Source organism: Coffea arabica, chromosome 2c (assembly GCF_036785885.1).
Source record: "Coffea arabica cultivar ET-39 chromosome 2c, Coffea Arabica ET-39 HiFi, whole genome shotgun sequence".
NCBI classification, from domain to species: domain Eukaryota; kingdom Viridiplantae; phylum Streptophyta; class Magnoliopsida; order Gentianales; family Rubiaceae; genus Coffea; species Coffea arabica.
In genome coordinates, this window is record NC_092312.1 from 61,645,199 (window position 1) to 61,665,422 (window position 20,224).

General features: G+C 37.9%; 1 protein-coding gene across 1 annotated transcript; it reads right to left on the minus strand.

The window, feature by feature from the left end:
* Positions 1-9,313: 9,313 nt before the first annotated feature.
* Positions 9,314-15,536, minus strand: LOC140035724 (uncharacterized). The gene is made up of 4 exons (XM_072077069.1): positions 15,461-15,536; positions 15,239-15,362; positions 14,843-15,157; positions 9,314-9,320 (listed from the first exon to the last, which is right to left on the minus strand). Exons 1-4 carry the CDS (start codon positions 15,534-15,536, stop codon positions 9,314-9,316), a joined length of 522 nt encoding a protein of 173 aa, XP_071933170.1.
* Positions 15,537-20,224: the final 4,688 nt, after the last annotated feature.

The window sequence follows — 20,224 nt, forward strand, 5'->3', positions numbered from 1 at the left end:
TACATGTTAAGTTTGAAGTGCGTTATGGACGTGAAACCCACTAGTGCGGTAAGTACGATAAATTTTTGATGACTAGGTGAAGTTTTGCATAACTGAATATTATTTTATAAGGCATTAAGGGATAATTAGAGGTTGGCAAGACAATTTAGTGATTGGAAGATAATAAGATAAGGATTAATATTGGCTAAACATTTGTCACCAAACTCTTGGACCTTTGACATTGACCAAAGACTTTCTTACCTCTTGAATGAAAATAAATTTTGACCAAAAACTCTTCTATTTTCTTCCCTCCATGGCCGAACCTCCTTGAGAGAAATGAGAGAAAGAAAGCTTCAACTTCAACCTCCATTCCTTGCTTAAATCTTGAGTTCCAACCATAGATTTTGCGAAATACTCCATAAAAGTTGTTTACCAGGGAAGATTAAGGGCTTGAGTGGAGAGATTTTTGGAGGAAAAACACTAAACTTCCATCTTTCTTGAAGGTACAAGGTAACATTGGCAATAAACTTTCCTCTACTTCAAATATATGCAAACTAGTGGTTTAGGGTTTTAATTTTGGTAGTTTCATGAGAAAATTTCATGGTTGGAAGCTTTGATGTGAAATTTTCAGTTTTTATGGTAATTTTCTGTCCACATATGATGCTTAAGTGTTGGCCATGATTTGGTAGCTTTGCTATGTGAAATATATAGCTTTTATATACTAGTTTTGACTTGTCTAAAGAAATTCCAGCTTGTGATTAGGAATTTCAGTTTAGGGTTTCATTTTCTAGCTTGAGTAGGTGATGTGTGAGGACTCGCAAAATTCTTCTTATTTTCTTAAAATTCCCTTTTATTTTGAATAAATTACTTTATAATAACTTTACTACTCATTTACATCCTCCATAGTTGCAATGAATCATAGAATCAAGAGTTTCATCGTTAGTTTTATAGCTAGCGCAAATTAGGGTTTTTGCGTATTTCGATAGTGTGATTAATTGGTGAGGTGTGTGTATTAAATTTGGTGGATAAGAACAAGTACTAAGTAAGAGAAAGTGTGTGATTAGAAGTGTTAATAATAAGTTAGTGGATCATAAGTGAAAACCCTAGTACGTGCGAGTTAAGGAAAAACGGCTCGAACTGATGTGCACTGTTTGTTACTGATTGAATACACCACTTGAATACTACTTTATTACCTTAATATCCTTGCTTTTATTTGAGCTAATTAACCCTAAAATATCCCTTAAACCAATCACAATCTTTGACTAAAGAAAAGGAAGAAAGAAAAAAAAACAAGAGGACAAATGGTGGCTTGACAAGTGTTGGCCAACCAAGTTTGACCAACAAACTTTCCTATCTTCTTAACTTTGTTTTGGACCAAAAATTCCTGCACTTTTTTTTACTTCATCTTGGCCATGAGTTTGAGATGAAAAATAAGAGAGAATAGTTCATCTTCAACCCAACTTCATGCTTGAATCTTGAGTTTCAATCCACAAGCTTGCAAAATACTCCATAAAAGTGGTTCACTAGGGAAGATTAAGGGCTTGAGTGGAGAGATTTTTGGAGGAAAGCACTAATCTTCCATCTTTCTTGAGGTTTGAAGGTACTTTTGGCAAGAAGCTACTTTATTTCTTTAATGTTGCACTTGAATGTGATTATGCTTGTTTGTAGTAGGTTTTATGGAAGATTTTGTAGTTTTGGTGGTAATTCATGAAATTTCAGCTAGGGTTTGATAATTTTAAGCCTTGAATATGTTGTTTAACTTTCAAATGTTGGTAATGAGATTGGATATGGAATTTGTGAGATGATTAGTGGCTTGATTGTGATTTTTAGCCTAAAAGTTGAATTTCCAGCTTTGATAGTGGAATCTGCCCTGTTTTTGCACTGTATGTTTGTCCATGTTAGAGGCCGATTCAGGTCTAGGTCAAAACATGTAAGTTGTAGGGAATGGATTTAACTATCAGCCTGTAAAATTTCAGCTTAATCATACCACTGTAGAATATGAAATGACTAAAATACCCATAACTGCCAAAGCCCTATTTCACAGGCAGCTTTCTATTTTCTCTGAGACTGTACATTTCGACCTTGAAAATGCATGAACTAGGTGTCGATGTCTGCATAGGAAATGTAGGTCTCTGTCTTAGCTTCGAAACGCCATAAACTTTACCCCAATCTGATAAGCGTAACTTCAGTTGTGAACAAAACTCCGGAAGGTGTCAAATTTGTTACTTAGACATTCTTCTTTAAAACTGGTTTCCAACTTTGATTTTGATAGTTGCATTGCTAGAATTGCCTTGTATTGGGATGACGTTGAGCCTAGTGAAGGGCTATTGTGCTAAGATTGTTTATGTGTGAATTTGGACTGAGTTGAGGAAAATAATGAGGCCATAAATGGATGGAAAATAGTGAAATACAGAGGGCATGTTGCCCAAATTTCTATTACTTACTCTTATGAATATTAGTGAGATGTAAGGTTTGAATTTAGGGTTAGTTGGATGTTAAATTACATATGTATCCTTGAATGCACTTTAATAGTAGTATATGAGTTGTTTTTAACCAGGATTTGGTATTATCTAAGATGAAAAGCGTTAGTTTTATCTCGAAAACTTTAAATTACATTTGCTTACTTCAATTTGGAATTGGTTATTCTTAGGGTTTGTCGGTGATCAAGGGTATAATCCGGAAGGAAACTTTTGATATTATTTTGGCTTAGACTAGTGAGTATTCCTTATGTGTTTGTACACTAAGTGACTATGTGACTATTTGTGAATGTTTGCTTAAATGTTAAATGCTTTCCAAGGATTGCTAAATAAATTTTCGTTGGGCAAGTGTGTACTTTATCACACTCGACCGAAGCCAAAGTGAATTTTCAATGATTGAATGCTATTTGTGCATGAATGCAAGCTTTTTGGCTGAACTGGGCCCTTGCCCTTTGTTGCCACTCGACTCGAGCCAGAAGAGGACTCAGTCGGGCAACTGGTGACCCTAGGACAGTGTTTTGGTATACTCGAGTATGACCATGAAAGTTGGTGGAGAACTGGCCAGTGAATTGGCTAGTGGCAGGAAATGAAATCAATGAATAAATATCAAGAAACTGGAGGAATTTTCGCTTGCAAATGTTTTCTAATAATTAGAGGGATAAGGAAAATGGTTGGCAAATGAATGAATGAATGGCTCCAAGTGAGCATGTATCCTTTTAATGAGTGTGTTTTCATTGCTTTTATATTGTGAATATTTTCTTGATATGTCCTTGTTTCAATTGCTTGATTATGTGTTTGGCAACCTCACTGGATTTTTAACTCATTCCTTTAGTTTTGTTTTCCTTACAGGGGATACGAGCGAGGGCGTGAGACTAGTACAGGCTAGCATAGTCTAGTTTTTGAATTTTTGTGATTATACTCACGTTAGTGCTTGGTTAGGGTTGAATGTATCTGGAATGCACAATTTTTGTTATAGTTGGGATTGTATGAATGTTTGGAATAGCTATAAATGTAAGTATACATTCCAAGTTTGGAAATTGTTATTTCACTTATTCTTGAAGTTATACCTTATTTTATTTGTTAAGAGTGAACAAGTCCTGACGAAAGTTAGGCAGGCAGTCCGCCAAACCCTGGGGTACGCATTAGAGGGAGGTGGGGTCGTCACATGATGGTTATATGCTTGATTTAGTGAGTTGTTGTCTTGGTATGTATATGCTTGATTTGAGGTTATTTTGTGGTGAGAATGTAGCCTTGAATTGGCTGGAAAAAAAATGGTAAACACAAAGGAAGTGCTGCTGAAAATTTGTCCGCAGGGAAACTTGTGCAATTTTAGGAAATCTGTTATATTTTGGTGTAGAAAAGTCAGAATTGAGTCTCATTTGTTGCGTTTGAAAGTAGATTCAGAGTACTATCAACCGTGGAAATTTCATAATTTTCTCAGTTCCTATGAATATCTATGATTTTTCAAAATTGACTGAAATTGCATACATGTTCTGTCTTTTACTGGATGAAGCATCAACTTGAGGCTCAAATTTGACTGAATTATGGATAGAATCTTGCAAATATGTCTTCTGAGAAATTGCAACTCTTTGAATCTATTTTCCGACGGTATAAATTTTACCAATTTTAGACTTAAGAATCTTGAAATATGATTTTTCAAATAATGTTGCGTAAAACTGAAAATTTCTATTCTCTTAGAGCCGTTCTTACTTTCATTTCCCTCTTTAAGTTTGGAGTTGTTTGGAGAGAAAAGCTTTTGTTTTTCACATTTTTTTCAAGTGTTTTGGAAGGTATAAGTCTAAAACTTCCTTTTTCTTTCTTATTTTAGCAAACTATGGAGTAGACACCTTGAATCTTGAAATATATTGGATGATACTCTAGTTTTGGTGTAGATTAGTGGATTTTCAGCTAGGGTTTTGCCATTTTAGCCTTGCTTTATGTTGTTCAACTATCTTATGTTGGTATGGAGTTTGGATATGGAATTTGTGAGGTGATTGGTAGCATGATTGTGACTTTTAGCTTCAAAAGATAAATTTCCAGCTTTGATATTGGATGGTTACTTGTTAGAAATGAGTTACAATTTGATGGTTTTTAGCCTAGATGAGGATCTATCTTGATATGCTTACTTATGGTGTTTGAATTGGGTTGATTTGAGAAACAAATGAAGCCTTAAATGGCTGAAAAATTAGGAAAATACAAAGGAAATACTGTCCATTTTATTTCGTGAAGTTCAACCAAGTGAAATTTGGAACTTGAGTGGCGATTCTTGGGTGAATTGAACCTAGAGTGTTTAGGGTATTTGAGTTCCCCTTAGTAGGGGTGTATAAACTAAAATTTTGTCAAAACTTATATATTTTATAAAGAGAAAATAGCGATCGCTTTACATAAGATTTTCTCATTTCTTATACCAAGTTGCGAACTTAAAAGTTTTAAATGCTTCTTTATCGAAACTAAAAGAGCGAGCATGAATTTTCTAGGGTTTGATAAGTAAAATGAATACTATTTAAATGAATTCTATTTACTTGGTTTTCTTTAAACGAAACTCTTATATTTTGAAACCTTAATTGATTTCAAGTTGCTATATGATATTTTACCGCATATTTTGACTCTAATCGGGGAGTTGAACCTGAACTTGGTTTTGGAAAGCAGTAATTGGTGAGTGTTCCAACTGCATGTTCTCTCCTCATTGTTGCTAAAAATTTACTAAACATCTGATTTGACATTTCATAGGCGAGTGTGTACTTTATCGCACTTGACATAACTCAACTAAACACTCGATATCTCATTCATATATGTACAAGTAACTTGATTTACACGTGACCTGTATATTGACTCGAAATACTTGAAATGCTTGGAAATATGACATGCTGGACATTATTTGTGACTTGATCAAGGCTAGGCGAGTGTGCCCTTATTCGCACTCGTCTTCCCCTTCTTGAATGATCTTGTATTTGATTGAACTTGATTGACCTGTACTTGTGTTTGACTTGTAAGTACTGAGCGGCAACATGTTCCACACTCAATCCGAGTGGGAGGTGCCTCTCATTCCGTCTCTGTACTTTTAACTTGATTAAGTCGATTGGAGATGTTATCTCATTGACTATACATACTTATTGGGAATCCAAACCCCACTGGCTAGTTAATCGAGTCGAGCTGGCAAGGCGTTGGTCGATTAGATAACGAACCATGGGTATCTAGTTTTATCGAGTGGAGTGTTATCTCCTCAACTAATTGGTATGCTCGAGTATTACCACCAGTGTTTATCTTGGAGTTCAGGCCCCGTAAGGGGTTTGATTGGTAGATGGAAATTGGAGTTAAGTGGTGCTCTACTGGACTTGTTATAATTCCATGGTTAGTGGAGTGTCAACAGATTTTGAACAAGTGGCCACAGAACCTGTTCCCGAGAGCAGACTGTATCCTTTTACCTGAAAATGTTGGATATCTAATAATTTGCTATTTGAAATGTTATTGATTTTTATGAACTCTTATGTTCGCTACTTTGATATTTCAAGTTTTATACAATGGTCAACTCGCTACTTGGGTCTGCATGATGTTTTGGAATCTTACTGAGTTTTGGCTCATCCTATTAGTTTTTATTTTTCTTATAGGGGGTACGAGTATAGGCGTGAAATTGGAAAGGCTAGTTTTGTCTAGACTTTTAACTTTGTAATTCTACTAGCGCCAGTGCTCGATTAGGGTTAGAAGTGCAACTAGAACTTGAATCTCTTGTTATTTGAGTTATAAATGGGTATAAATGTACATCCTAAATTTGGGAACTATTGTTTCATTTACTTTTGAAGTTGTAACCTGTTTTATTGCAGTAAGTGAGCGAGTCCTGACGAGAGTTGGACAGGCGGTTCGCTAAACCCTGGGGTACGCCCTAGGGGGAAGTGGGGTCGTCACAAAAATCACTAAAACAAAAGAAAAACTAGCAGCAATGCTAAAAGAAACATGCAAGGTTTGGGAAAATGAACGGTAGTGATAGTGACGAGCACTCCCTCAAGTAGCTGTTTGGTCAGGTAAAGAAGGTGGAGTCGGTGCCGCTTCAATGCCAAGTTTAGCCTCAATACGACGAAGACGCTCGGAATTCCATTTGTTTTCTTTTCAACTCTTCTTCACTTCGACCTCAATACAAAGCAACTTATCCATCATTTTTTTGAGAAAAGAATGAGTGTCTTGAGGTGATGATGAAGGACGTGAAGAGGAAGGATTGGTTGAGACCGGTTTGGCAGTTGTCTCAACCCCTTGAACTTCTTCAATACATACAATTTCAGTTTCTTCCTCTTGCCGAATGTCACCTTGAGCGTCTCTTTGAGTCGAAGGACTACCCACGTCTTTGATCTTGAAAAGAAATTTGCAAAAATTCAATGTAAAGATGTCCTTCTTCTTGAGGCATATAGGGATAGTATTAGAGAAATCAACTCCAACCCTTTAAAACACCAAGGTCAAAAAGCGAGCGTAAGGGAATGCATGTTTGACATCATTACTTCGAACCGTAGCTCACATGTGGTTGGTGATAATGCTTCCCAATGGAATGTCTTGGATGTTGCCTAAACCATGCTCCATTTTGTCCAAAAAATAGATGTCGCTTGTGCGTGTTTCATTGGTACCACTTGCTTTTGGAATTATATTGGAAGCAAACAAGTAGATGAGAAGACGATGACACTCCGGAAAGGAGAAAATCAACACGGAATATCACCCAGTTTTACGAGTGGCCTTATACTCAACTCCCACGCATACAAGTGCCTCTAGCATGTTCCACGAGTCCAAATCGTGAGGTTTAAATGTTTTCTTCAAATCGACCTTATATCCAACGTCAGAAACTTGAAGAAGGCTTTGCAAATGAGCTCTATGGATTCAGACTCTGGTTCCTCACACCGTACTTGTAATTACTTCCGTGTCAAAGTGAAAAGATTGCTTGCCCTTCACATTTGCATAAAATTCACGGACAAACTCTTCATAATAAATGTTTGAGAGGTTGAAGAAATTCTCCCATCCCAATTTAACAAAGTATGCCTTGAGATGGTAAACCTCCTCAATATTCGGAGTGACATCCTTCTCCACCAACACCTTAGCTCCCCTCCTAGAATTATACCAAGCTTCATTTTTGGTGGAGGTGAAGAGCAACCTATCATATGGGATTTGCTTCTCTTGTTCCTCTTCTTGCTCTATTTGTTGTTGAGTCTCCTCTTCAGATGATGGCTCCTCTTCAAGCACAAGTTGTCTACTTGCTTTTCTTTTCATACGCGGTGGTCTAGAAGTAGACGTAGAGGCTTCTCCTTTTCTCTTAGGAGGTGGAGATTTCACCCCGACTTTCCTAGTGCGAGCCATTGTACCTAAATAAAATTATTAAACATTAACTTCATTTAATAGGTACATTGTTAAATAAGGATAATAAACTCTCGTTCACGTTTATCTTTATCTTTAAAGAGACAAACTCATTAACTTATTTACATAATAAGTAGTAATCAACACTATAAGTAAGTATCAAAATCGATTATCAACAACAAGTGCTCTTATATTTTTTTCAAATGAAACATATAAGCATATAATGTCCAAATAATTAAAGGAAGCAATTAAGCAAACACACAACTCACTCCCATCTTGATAACCTAAACAAGCAGAATTAAATGCTAAATGGCACCTTAACCATGAGTTTTAGACTTTAAAAAGTCATTAATTCACCTTTCACAAAAAATTCTAGAATAAACATGCCAAAAATCAAGAGATAAGCAAATTAAGCCTAACTTAGCATATAAATACTCTAGAGCAATCCATCTATCTCATATAATTTTCTCCAATCCAATTAACTCAAGAAATTAGCTAATAATTATCAAGTCACCTTAATCCTCAAAATTAGCTAAAAATTGCTAAATTCATCAAATAATCACAAACCTATGAGTTAAACATCACCAATAATCATCAATAACCTTAATAAGTACAATGGAAGGCACCAAACTTCACCAAATGAAGAAATTCGAAATTACCCAAAAATTTGGAAAAAGTGAAAAATGGCAAAATTTAAATGACAACATTTGGTGAAGATTTGTTATCTCAAACTTGTTAGTTGATGATTATGGATGCAAATGGTGAAGAAACCCCCTAAAATATCACTCCAATTCGGCCTCAAATGGAGAGTTCAAAAAATTGGAACCCTTGTTCTTGCCAAGCTCAAATCCAAATTAAAGCTTATTTTTGAAGAAGTTTAAACTATGGAATCATCTCTTAAGGGAAAGGGGAGTGTTTTGCTGTATTTAGTTGGGAGATTTAAGGGTGAAAAGAGGAATTTTAGCGAGTAGTGTGTTTTTTAGGTGTGACTGTGTGTGAAAGTTGAAGAAGAAAGGAAGAAGGAAATGGGGAATCCGTGCGTGGATTCCCCTCTTGTGCGCGATTCTGGCCAGAATCCAGCCAGTTTTTGGCCGGATATTTGGCCGGATTATAGGCCGGATTCTAGCCAGAGAGCCATTTTTTCTTTGCTTTTGCATATCCGGCCAATTTTTGGCTGGAAAAAAAGTTTTCATTCTCCCCTGTCTATTCGGCCTTTAATCCGGCCAACATTTGGCCGGATTTGCTGCAGAAATGATTTCTGCAGTTTTTCCTCCAGTTTTCTGCTTGACCAAGTTTCCGCACTCACCTGATTTTCAACTGTTTTCAAGTTCTTCAAGAAAAATTCACTTTAAACTATAAAAATGTATTTTTCTCAACCAAATGCACTTAGAATAATGAAATCATGCATCAATATAACTTTAGCATAAAGTACTTTAAATGCATCAAATACATCAAATGAACATGGAAACTCCCTTTTTGCCTCTTTCTATGTTTTTTTGCACTTGAACAATTTGCATGAACCCTTTCCATTACCACCTATAAAACACACAAAAACAGTAGTTAAATAACTAAAACTTATTAAAAACAAGAAATCGTAGGATTGCTTCCCAACAAGCGCTTCTTTATAGTCATTAACTTGACTATATCACCTTATTATCAAGGAGGTTTAATTAACAAAAAATCTACCATTTTAGGTCATGGTGGATCATTAAAAGGTAGCTTAACAACTAGAGCCACGTGTTCTAATGATATGAGAGGTGGTAGTAGCTTACCTAACTCAAGTGAATTGTAAATATTATCTTGTATGCGTGTCACTTGAGTACTCACCAAAGGAACGTTCGAATGATCTTCTTGGGCTATAATGACATTGGAACCTACATTCTTAACACCATCCTCAAGAGGGATTATATATGAATCATTTATGCTTGCCTCTTGAGGTTCAAACTTCATTCCAAACTCATTATCATATGAAATGGATATTTCTTCATTAAAACACACATTAGATGCATCACTTTGATCAAAATATAATACATTGTCACATACAACAGTCCCAACATTCATAATAGGGTCATTTTGCATATTATTAGAAGAAATAACTTCACACAATACATGTAATTGTTCTTGTATTCTACAAAAGTGAGAAGTTAATTCATCTAATCATTCCTTAACCCTATCAAAACGATCGAAAGTCGCATTAGTTAGCTTTTTTATAGCTAGATCAAATTGATTAGAAGAATTTTCTACAGCTAGCTCCCAAGATGTAAGAATCATTAGCTAATGGTTCACTTTCTGATTCCCAAGGTAGAGGTGCATCAGCTAACCTTTCTATTACCAATTTCCAAGATGGTTTTAATTCAAATTGGATACATTCAGGTTAGTAATCATAAATACATAGAGAATCACTATATGCACATTGATTATCCCAACCATAATCACAAGAATTGCCCCAATTAGTACCATATTGATCAAGATAAGGATTGCAATACCCAATTCATCATAATAATCTACATTTTGTACTTGTCTACATGTATGAGTAGCATGATACACTCCACACAAGTTGTGACGACCCCACCTCCCCCTAAGGCGTACCAAAGAGTTCGGTGGACCGCCTGCCCAACTCTCGCCAGGACTCACTCACTCACTCGTAGCACGTGCATACATCCATGACCCATGAATAACATACACAATTCAAACTTATAATTTACATTGGTACAAATCAAGGTACAAAGTCTCAATATATCCAAACTAGCTTAAAGTGTATACAATCCAAGTACAAAACATTCTATTCAAGGAATAGCGCGATTACAAGTCAAAAGTCAAAAGTCACAAACAACTAGTCTATGCTAGCCTTTACGTGTCTCACGCCTCGCTCGTACTCCTGTAAGGAAAACAAAACTAGCGGGGTGAGCCAAAGCTCAGTGAAGTTCCAAATATCAAATTGGTCAACAACCCAAGTGATAGCAGAGTAATAGTAAAATATCGAGCAAACAAGTCAAATCAGAGAAATATTACTTCAGCTAGTCAAGAAATATCAAGTTCACGTTCACATATAAGGATACAGTATCTCGTCTCTCGGTTCCATTCCAGCTTGATCGGTTGGTAGTTGACACTCCGTCAACTTTCAAGTAATAACCAGTCCAAAAATAATACCCCACTTCACGCCAGTCTCCGTCCACCAATCAACCCCCTTTTCCGGGCTCGCACGCCACACGAGACACGAGTGGTAATACTCGAGTATACCGTTCTGCCGAGGAGATACACTCCACTCGACATTACTAGTTACCCAGGGTTCGTTATCTAATCGACCAGACCCTTGCCGGCTCGACTCGATTAACTAGCCTCAGGGTTTTTGGAATTCCAGACAAGATGAAATTTGTATGCAAGTATAGCATTTCAAGTGAAATCATGGAACAATAGCAATTTTGATTAGGGCAAGTGCGATAAAGTACACTCTTGCCCTAAAATTTCACGTATATAACATGTAATCACATTGGTCACGTATCAAATACAAGTATTAAGTGCAATTCGATATTTGAAAGCACTCACCAAAACAAGTATAGTGTTTTTAGTGGTCTCGTCCAGATGATACTCCTAGCTTGGAGTCCAGATCTGCGATAAAAGTTGCTTAAGAACTTGGAAAATCATGTAAGGTTCGAAACTTAGACGTTTCGTTCAATAATAATTAAGAAAATAAAATTTGTTTGAAAAATATCCGTAGATCACTCACTCGCTTTTCAAATGGTAAACTTTGGTATCAATTATACCTGGAAATAGCTTTTAAGTCGAAAGTGCAAGGAAAACAGATTTATAGTGATTAATACCGCCTTCCCTAGGGGTACAAGTTCGGCTAGGTTCTAACGTATAACTCTCGATAACCAAAGTAGCCAAAATTCCTAGATGGTTCAAGTGATAGTCGTTTGTCAACCTTACCCAAGTCGTAAGTGTATCTCTCTAGTCTTCGAACGTGAATTTGGGCAGCATGCCCTTTGTGTTTACCTAATTTTTCAGCCATTTTGGCTTCATTCTTTTACTCAATCCAACCAAAGTTATTCATATCTCAAAGTCAGTTCAATAGCCATTCCATAGGCTTAAAACAATACAAGAACAAAGATTAAGTTAATAACAAGTACAGAAATGAAACTTAACAAAAGACAGTTTTGATGGGTTTTTGCGGAAATGACACAACTGCTAATATGCTTAGCAGATTGAGACGCAACTTATACCGCTTCGAAGCTAAGTCATAGGGCTACAATGTTCATGAAGATCACTTAGTCCAATTTCTAGCGTAACCTGGTCAAATTCCCAAATTACAGAGCCAACTCCCAATTATACGGCTAATTAACTGCACCGCACTAGAATGGTCATATCTTAGGCTACCAAGGTCCGTTTAAGGCGTTCTTGGAGGCGTTTAAAAGCTAAGACAGAGTACTAAAACTTTCATGTTTTGGGAAAAGACTAAATCCTAACGGATCATAGTGAATAAACACAACCAAGAAGATTAAACTGTTCACGCGGAACACTGGAATGTAACCTAGAACAGCGAGGGTATTTTCATCTTTTCACAAGCTACGTTGCTCCGATTAAGCTGAAATGTTGTAGACACCTATGAAATACCATTATATACAACTTTTATGTTTTAGGCCAAGCCTAATTCGGCCTCTAACTATGAGTATTAAAACCGGGTAGAACTGAATTAGGAAATTTCCAGAAATCTGGAATTTTTGGTCTTCAATGAAACTTTCTTAAATTCCTTGTTCCAATCACTACCAAATCCCCTTATATAATCTTATATTCAACATATACTAACTATACAACAAGTTTAGGCAGAAATTTATTAAACCCTAACTTGCATATATCATCCAAAATCATCACAACAACTTGCATATCTTGTAATCAAGCCACAACATGAACTAGATAACATCTTAAACCAAAATTTAAAAGAACAAGAACCATGATCAGATCTTATACCTCAAAGACAAAGCTTGGAAGAGTGATACTCCACCTCCTTTGGAAATTTTTTAGTTCCTCTAGCTTCCCCACTCACCAACTAACACTTTAATCGGTTTAGTTTCCTTTCTTTCTCACTTGGTTGATCAAACTCAAGATGAAATGGTTGTTTTTCTTATTTTTCTTGCTCTCCCTTTTCTCTCTCTCTCTCGGCTGTGATGGTGCAGAAATGAAGAGCTTTGGAGTTGGTTTTAGGGATAAATATGATGTAAATTCATTACTCAACCAACCAAGGGAAGACTACCACTTGTTGCTTTAAGATTGGTTCTTAATTTTTTTTTTCTTTTCCTTGTTGTTTTTTGTCAAAAAAAATTTGGCCAGCTTGCTCAGATTTATAGCTGATGTTTGGCTCTAATATTAAAGAGATTAAGTATATAAAAAATGATGGTCAAGTAGTGCGTTCAATCGGTAGTGCACGGTACCCGTCGGTTCGCACCGTTTTTCTTAAAAACACATGTACTAGGGTTTTTACTTCCTATTCACCAACTCTATATCATTGCTCCTAATCACATATTATTTCTCACTCAAAGTCACTTTTAATCACCAAATTTGATCCATGCTCAGTACCGAAAATTCATCCGGCGAAAAATCGCGAAAACCCTAATTTTGCTCCAATCTTGAAACCAAAAGTGAAACCCTACTTTCTAGGTTTATTTACACTTATTGTGGAATAATTGGGTAGTAAGGCTTTAATAAATAATAATTTCCAAATAAAAGGGCATTTTTGAGAAAAAATATGAGAAATTTGCAAGTCCTCACACTCTCTCCCCCTTAAAAGAATTTCGACCTCGAAATTCATACCTTTCGTCGCGAACAGGTCGGGATATTTTTCTTGCATGTCTTTTTCTAGCTCCTAGATTGCTTCTCCCACTTCATGATGCTTCCATAGAACCTTTACTAAAGGAATCTGCTTGTTGCTCAGGTCCTTCACCTTCCGATCTAATATTTGAATAGGTCGTTCTTCATAGGTTAAGGACTCGTCAAGTTCAACATCTTCGGGTGGCAAAATGTGAGTCGGATCTGGATGGTATTTCTTAAGTAAAGAAACGTGAAAAACGTTATGGATCCTAGACAAACTAGCTGGTAGCTCTAGTCGATAAGCCACCTTTCCTTTTCGTTGAAGTACATTGAAAGGTCCTATATATCGTGGTTGCAACTTTTTCCCTTTTCCTGCTCTAATCTTTCCCTTCAATGGGGTAATCCGAGGAAACACTTTATCCCCTACTTCAAACTCCAAATCCTTCCTTCGATGGTCAGCATAACTCTTTTGTCGGCTTTGGGCTGTTTGAAGTCTCTGGCGGATCAGCTTTACCCTTTCATAGGCCTCCTCAACCCATGGTATTGTGGCCGGATCTATAATTTTTCCCTCTCCTATTTCCTCCCAATGGATTGGGGATCGACATCGTCGTCCATACAAAGTTTCATATGGGGCCATTTGAATAGAAGAATGATAACTATTATTATATGCAAATTCAACAAAGGTTAGGTATTGACTCCAACTTCCTCCAAAGTCCACAATATAGGCTCCCAGCATATCCTCAAGAGTTTGAATCGTTTTCTCAGATTGTCCATCAGTTTGCGGGTGATACGCTGTACTATAATTCAACTTAGTTCCTAGAGCCTCTTGCAATTTCTGCCAGAATCGGGATACAAATCTAGGGTCTCTATCGGATACAATGCTCACTGCTACCCCGTGTAGTCTCACCACTTCATCCATATAAAGTTTAGCAAGTTTCTCCAAAGAATATTTCATATTTACTGGCAGGAAATGCGCGGTCTTGGCTAATCGATCTACTATCACCCAAATTGCATCATACCCCTTTTGTGTTCGTGGCAACCCTGATACAAAATCCATCGTTATGTGCTCCCATTTCCATTCAGGGATCTTTAAAGGCTGTAACAGATCTGACGGCTTTTGATGCTCAGCTTTTACTTGTTGGCACGTAAGACACTTTTGCACAAACTGGGCAATCTCCGCCTTCATATTCTCCCACCAATACAGACTTTTAAGATCTTGGTACATCTTATTATTCCCTGGGTAAACCGTATACCTAGAGCGGTGTGATTCCTCCAAAATCTCCCTCTTCAATTCCTCATCCCTAGGTACAACAGCACGATTTCGGAACTTCAAGGTTCCATCAGAGCTTAAGTTAAAATTAGGTAACTCCCCTTTCTTCACCTTTTCCACCCACTTTTGCACTATTGGATCCTTTACTTGGCCCTCTTTGATCCGCTCCATCAATGCCGACTTCACCTCAATATTTCCAAAAATCACCTTCTTTGGTTCCAAACGAGGTCTCCACTCACAGACATCTTCTAACAGGCTCCACTCTCTCGCTATGGAACTTGCTAGTTGAGCCTTTCGGCTTAAAGCATCTGCTACAACGTTGGCCTTTCCAGGATGGTAGTTAATTGTACAGTCATAATCTTCTAAGAACTCTACCCACCGACGTTGTCTTAGATTTAGCTCCTTCTGAAAAAACAGATACTTAATGCTCTTATGATCCGTATAAACTTCGAATGTTACACCATAGAGATAATGTCGCCATTTCTTCAAAGCGAACACTACAGCTGCAAGCTCCAAGTCATGGGTCAGATAATTCTGCTCATGAGGTTTTAATTTCCGAGATGCGTAGGCAATCACATTCCTATTCTGCATCAGCACGCACCTAGCCCCTCTTTGGAAGCATCGGTGTAAACCGTGTAACTATCACTCCCACTGGACAGAGCTAAAACTGGAGCCATAGTCAATTGTTTTTTTAGCTCTTGAAAACTACTCTCGCACTTAACATCCCAAATATACTTTCCTTGTTTCTTGGTCAAGTTAGTCAAGGGTCCCGTAATTCTCGAAAAATTCTTTATAAATTGGCGGTAGTATCCTGCTAGGCCTAGGAAACTTCGCACCTCTGTGGAATTTTCTGGCCGCATCCATTTGGCTACGGCTTCCACTTTTGCAGGGTCTACCGCAAGGCCATCTTTTGAAATTATGTGACCTAGAAATGCCACCTCTTCCAACCAAAATTCACACTTACTGAATTTAGCAAACAGTTGGTGCTCTCTTAGGGTTTGCAGCACTATACGCAAATGTTGTTCATGCTCCTCCCTTGACTTCGAATACACTAAGATATCATCAATGAATACCACTACAAACCTATCCAAGTAAGGTTTGAACACTCGATGCATCAGATCCATGAATGCCGCTGGGGCATTGGTTAAGCCAAAAGGCATTACTGCGAACTCAAAATGCCCATATCGAGTGTTAAACACCTTTTTCGGCACATCCTCCTTTCTAATTTTAAATTGATAGTACCCTTGTCGCAGGTCCAACTTAGAAAACACCACAACCCCTTGTAACTGATCAAACAACTCATCGATGTGGGGCAAAGGATATTTATTTTTAATAGTTACTGCATTCAGCCCTCAATAATCAATACATAACCTTAAACTTCCGTCCTTCTTTTTAACAAATAACACTGGAGCTCCCCACGGTGACTCGCTCTCATGTATGAACCCCCGTTCTAGCAAGTCTTGCAATTGCACCTTTAACTCCTTAAGCTCAGCAGATGCCATACGATAAGGGGTTTTCAAAATAGGAGTAGTTCCGGGTACTAGGTCAACCTTAAATTCAATTTCCCTTTCGGGTGGCAGAGACTCCAACTCCTCCGGAAATACGTCCGGGTATTCACTGATTACTTGCATGTCTTCCAACTTAATCTTTTCTCCCGGAGTGTTAATCAGGAAAGCTAAGTAACCGCATGCGCCACGACTAAGCAATTTTCTAGCCCTTATTCCCGAAATAAGCGCAGAAGAGGCTATCATACCCCTCACGTCTAACTTTAGAGTTGCCTCCCCGGGTATACAAAATTCAACCACTTTCATCCTACAATCTACCCGAGCATGATAATGAGCTAGCCAATCCATACCTAAAATAACATCGTACCCCTTAATGGCTAGACTAATGAGGTCAACTACCAATTTTCGTTCACCAATCCAAATATCACAATTCCTATACACCTCATTCGCAAGCAAAATTTGATTACTCGTAGGTGTTCTTACCTCTAAGTCATAAGGTAACCTTTCAACTTTCGAATCAATTCCAAGCATAAATACAGGATTAACAAAAGAGTGAGTAGCACCGGGATCTATCAAAATTTTGGCTAACCGGTGAAAAACAGGGATTGTACCTTCTACCACCTCTGTTGGTTCAGGCACGGTTTGTTGATCCAACGAATATACTCTGGCCGCTACCCTCGACCTGATCCCTCCAGCATTGGTCGGTGATGCAGATACGGGTGCGCAACACCTTCAACCTTGGGTCAAGGACAACATTGACGGTCCGATGACAAGATCAAGATCCAAGAAGGTGAAGGAAGCTTTACAAGCCTTGATCATTCACCATACAAGCAAGGAGCAAGCTAGGTTTGAAGATTTGATGGACCATGACGTTACTTTGTTCACTTGTACGTTTGAAGTGAAGGAATGATCTCATACTTGTTAGTTTAGTTGGTAATTGTTTTAAGACTGTCTAGTTTAGTAGTTGTTAGGCGTTAAGTATTTTATTACTTATTGGGCCTTATCGGAAAGCCTTAAAGAGCTGACTCTTTAAGCTCTTTATGCGGACCGAATTTCTTTCAGGTTTATGTGGGTCGGAGTTTGCCCTAGTTTTAGCCTATAAAAATGTACCTCTTGTATCAGTCCGCACAGAATATTTTACAACCAGAAATCGTGAGGAATTTTCCTTTCAAGTTCTTAATCGAACTTACTCTTGAATTCATTGCTTGGGATTCAAATCTGACTTTATTGATTAGTTTGTTCCCTAATCGTGGTGTCTCTTCATCCATCTTTATTTGCTTAAGGTTGCTGATTGCCTTTGTGTGTCAGAGGTCTTGAGTTCATGAGAACAATCGAGTTCAATTTCCATTGGGAGAAAAGGTCCAACTCTGATAATTACAAGGTTGGGAGGTTCTAGGAGGGTCTTCCCCTAGGGTTGCTCATCAGTTGGTAATCAGAGCATCAGGTTAATTCTCTTTCAATTGAAGTTGTTCATATCTTATTAGTTTGTGTCTTTTGTCAAAAAAAAAAAACTGTAGCGATTACTGTTCATCGTTACTGTTTCGAAATACTGTTCATCGATACTGTAGCGTACTGTTCACGTTACTGTTCATCCAAAAAAAAACTGTTTGGGTATTGTCTTTTTGTGTTTTCTGTCCAACTTTTGTTCTTGAGTCTGTTATACTTTTGTTCGGCTTGTTAGGGTTTAAAGACAAAAAAAAAAAAAAAAAAGAGTCACGTACCTTATATTGTTTTTAGTGTCCAAGTTGCTAGAGTATTGCTGGAATCTTTCTTTTGAGTATTGCTGAAATTCTGTTTTGCCTATTTCTTGAGTATTGGTTGTTGTTCTTGCAAATCCTAAACACCACAACGTAATTTGGGGAAGTTCTTGAGCTTCTTGAACAAATTCTTGAAGTTCTTGGACCACCAAGTCTTGTTTTGAAGATTCTTGAACAATAAATCAAGAACTAGGGTCTTCTTGAAATTTGCATAACCTTTCATCCATTTTTCTTAAACTTGTTAGTGTGATCTGAATTTGTGCTTCCTTGAAGAGCCGAAAAAAAAAAGAAGAAAAAAAAAACGAAAGAGAAAAAAAAAGGAAGAAGAGAAGGAATTGGCTCTCACACAAAGGAAATCAAGTTTCCCAAATCTTGAGTTTCCAATTCTTGATTGGTCTCCAAATCTTGATTAGTCTCCAAATCTTGGTTGATTTCCCAAAATTTGAGTTTCCTAATCTTGATTGGTTTCCAACTCTTGAGTTCCAATCTTGATTGAATTCCAAAGACCCCAAACGACCTAACCAGCCCCAAACACCCCCAAATCAGTTTCCAAAACCAAACCTAAACCGCCACAAACACCATTTACCATCCAAATACTGGCCAGAAACTCAGCAAAAACAGCCGCTCAAAAAAAAAAAACAAAGAGAGGTTCTAGCTTCGAGTAGTGTTTCTAGGATTTACAAATTCTGCTTTGTGTCTTATTACTTGCTTATAGGGTAATTAATTCTGGAATTTTTGAGAGTTTGAGTTGTTTTAAGAACTTTGAGAAGGAAAATTGAGAGTGAGTGTGTTTCCTTGAGTGATACACGAGTGCTTTGTGAGGTAGACTAGGATACACTTGTTTTGCAGGTTTGACAATATGTCTCAAGAGGGGAACATGCCTGACCCGTCTGAAACCGACGTGTCACTCAAACTGGTGCTCCAAGCTCTTCAAAAACAAGTGGAGAGACAAGAATTTGTGACGATACAATTATCCGACAGGTTGGCTGCCATTGAGATGCGAGGTACTGGAGATATTTCCAATAGGGCTTCAAGTGCTCAGAGTGTTGAGCATGATGCCGATGATGAGGGGTATCATTCTAACACCTCATTCCGATCAAGAAAAAGCCACAGGGAAGCGAGGGAAGGTCGAGACCGACCTAGGAGAACCGATGACAATCTTGGTTCCATCAAGACTAAGATGCCTACCTTTCATGGAAAAAATGATCCTGAAGCTTACTTGGATTGGGTTAGGCGAGTTGAGCAAGTGTTTGAAGTCCACAACTACTCTGAAGAGAAAAAGGTGAAACTTGCGGCTATTGAATTTGAAGATTATGCATCCATTTGGTGGGAGCAAGTATGTGCCATAAGAAGGAGAAATAGGGAACCACCAATTGACACTTGGGCTGAAATGAAGCAAGTGCTGAGGAAACGATTTGTACCCTTCCATTATACCACGGACTTGTACAATCGGCTCCAACGACTCACTCAAGGTTCTAATTCGGTTGATGAGTACCACAAACAAATGGAGATAGCAATGATAAGGGCCAATGTCCAAGAGGATCCGGAAGCAACCATGGCAAGATTCCTTAATGGATTAAATCCTGAAATTAGGAAGAAGGTTGAGCTTCAAGACCATTGTGAACTTCAACAAATGGTGTCTTATGCAGAGAAGGTTGAAAAGCAAGCCTTACCTCTAAAGAAACCTAGTGGCTGAATCACTACATCCTCTTCCAGCCCTTGGAAAAGAAATCAATTGCCAACATCCAGTGCTTGGCCAAGGCAAGGTAATAAAGAGAGGGAAAACAAGCGGATGGAACAACCGTCCCATCCGAGTGCAACTTCTTCTAAACCAACCCCGCGGCCGACTCTTCCAGGAGCAAATACATCTACCAACCAGCCAAAGGCATGTTTCAAATGCAAGGGAATTGGCCACCTCATGGCTCAATGCCCTAACCGAAGCATCATGTATATGAATGAAGAGGGAATGTGACAAAGCGAAGGGGAGGAGGAATATGCGGACATGCCACCGCTTGAAGAAGAGGGGAAGGATGATGACCTGGTTGAAATAGAGGAGGACCCTGTGGCTCGAACTATGGTGACTCTGAGAGTGCTAAATGCACA

Bases quoted from the DNA above. Each gene is read 5' to 3' on its own strand.
- LOC140035724 (XM_072077069.1), bottom strand. From the start codon at position 15,536: ATGGCTCCAGTTTTAGCTCTGTCCAGTGGGAGTGATAGTTACACGGTT. The intron at 15,363-15,460 runs GTGCGTGCTGAT...TGGAGCTTGCAG, and splicing joins TGCTTCCAAAGAGGGGCTAG to CTGTAGTGTTCGCTTTGAAG. The intron at 15,158-15,238 runs GTGGGTAGAGTT...AGATGCTTTAAG, and splicing joins CTAAATCTAAGACAACGTCG to CCGAAAGGCTCAACTAGCAA.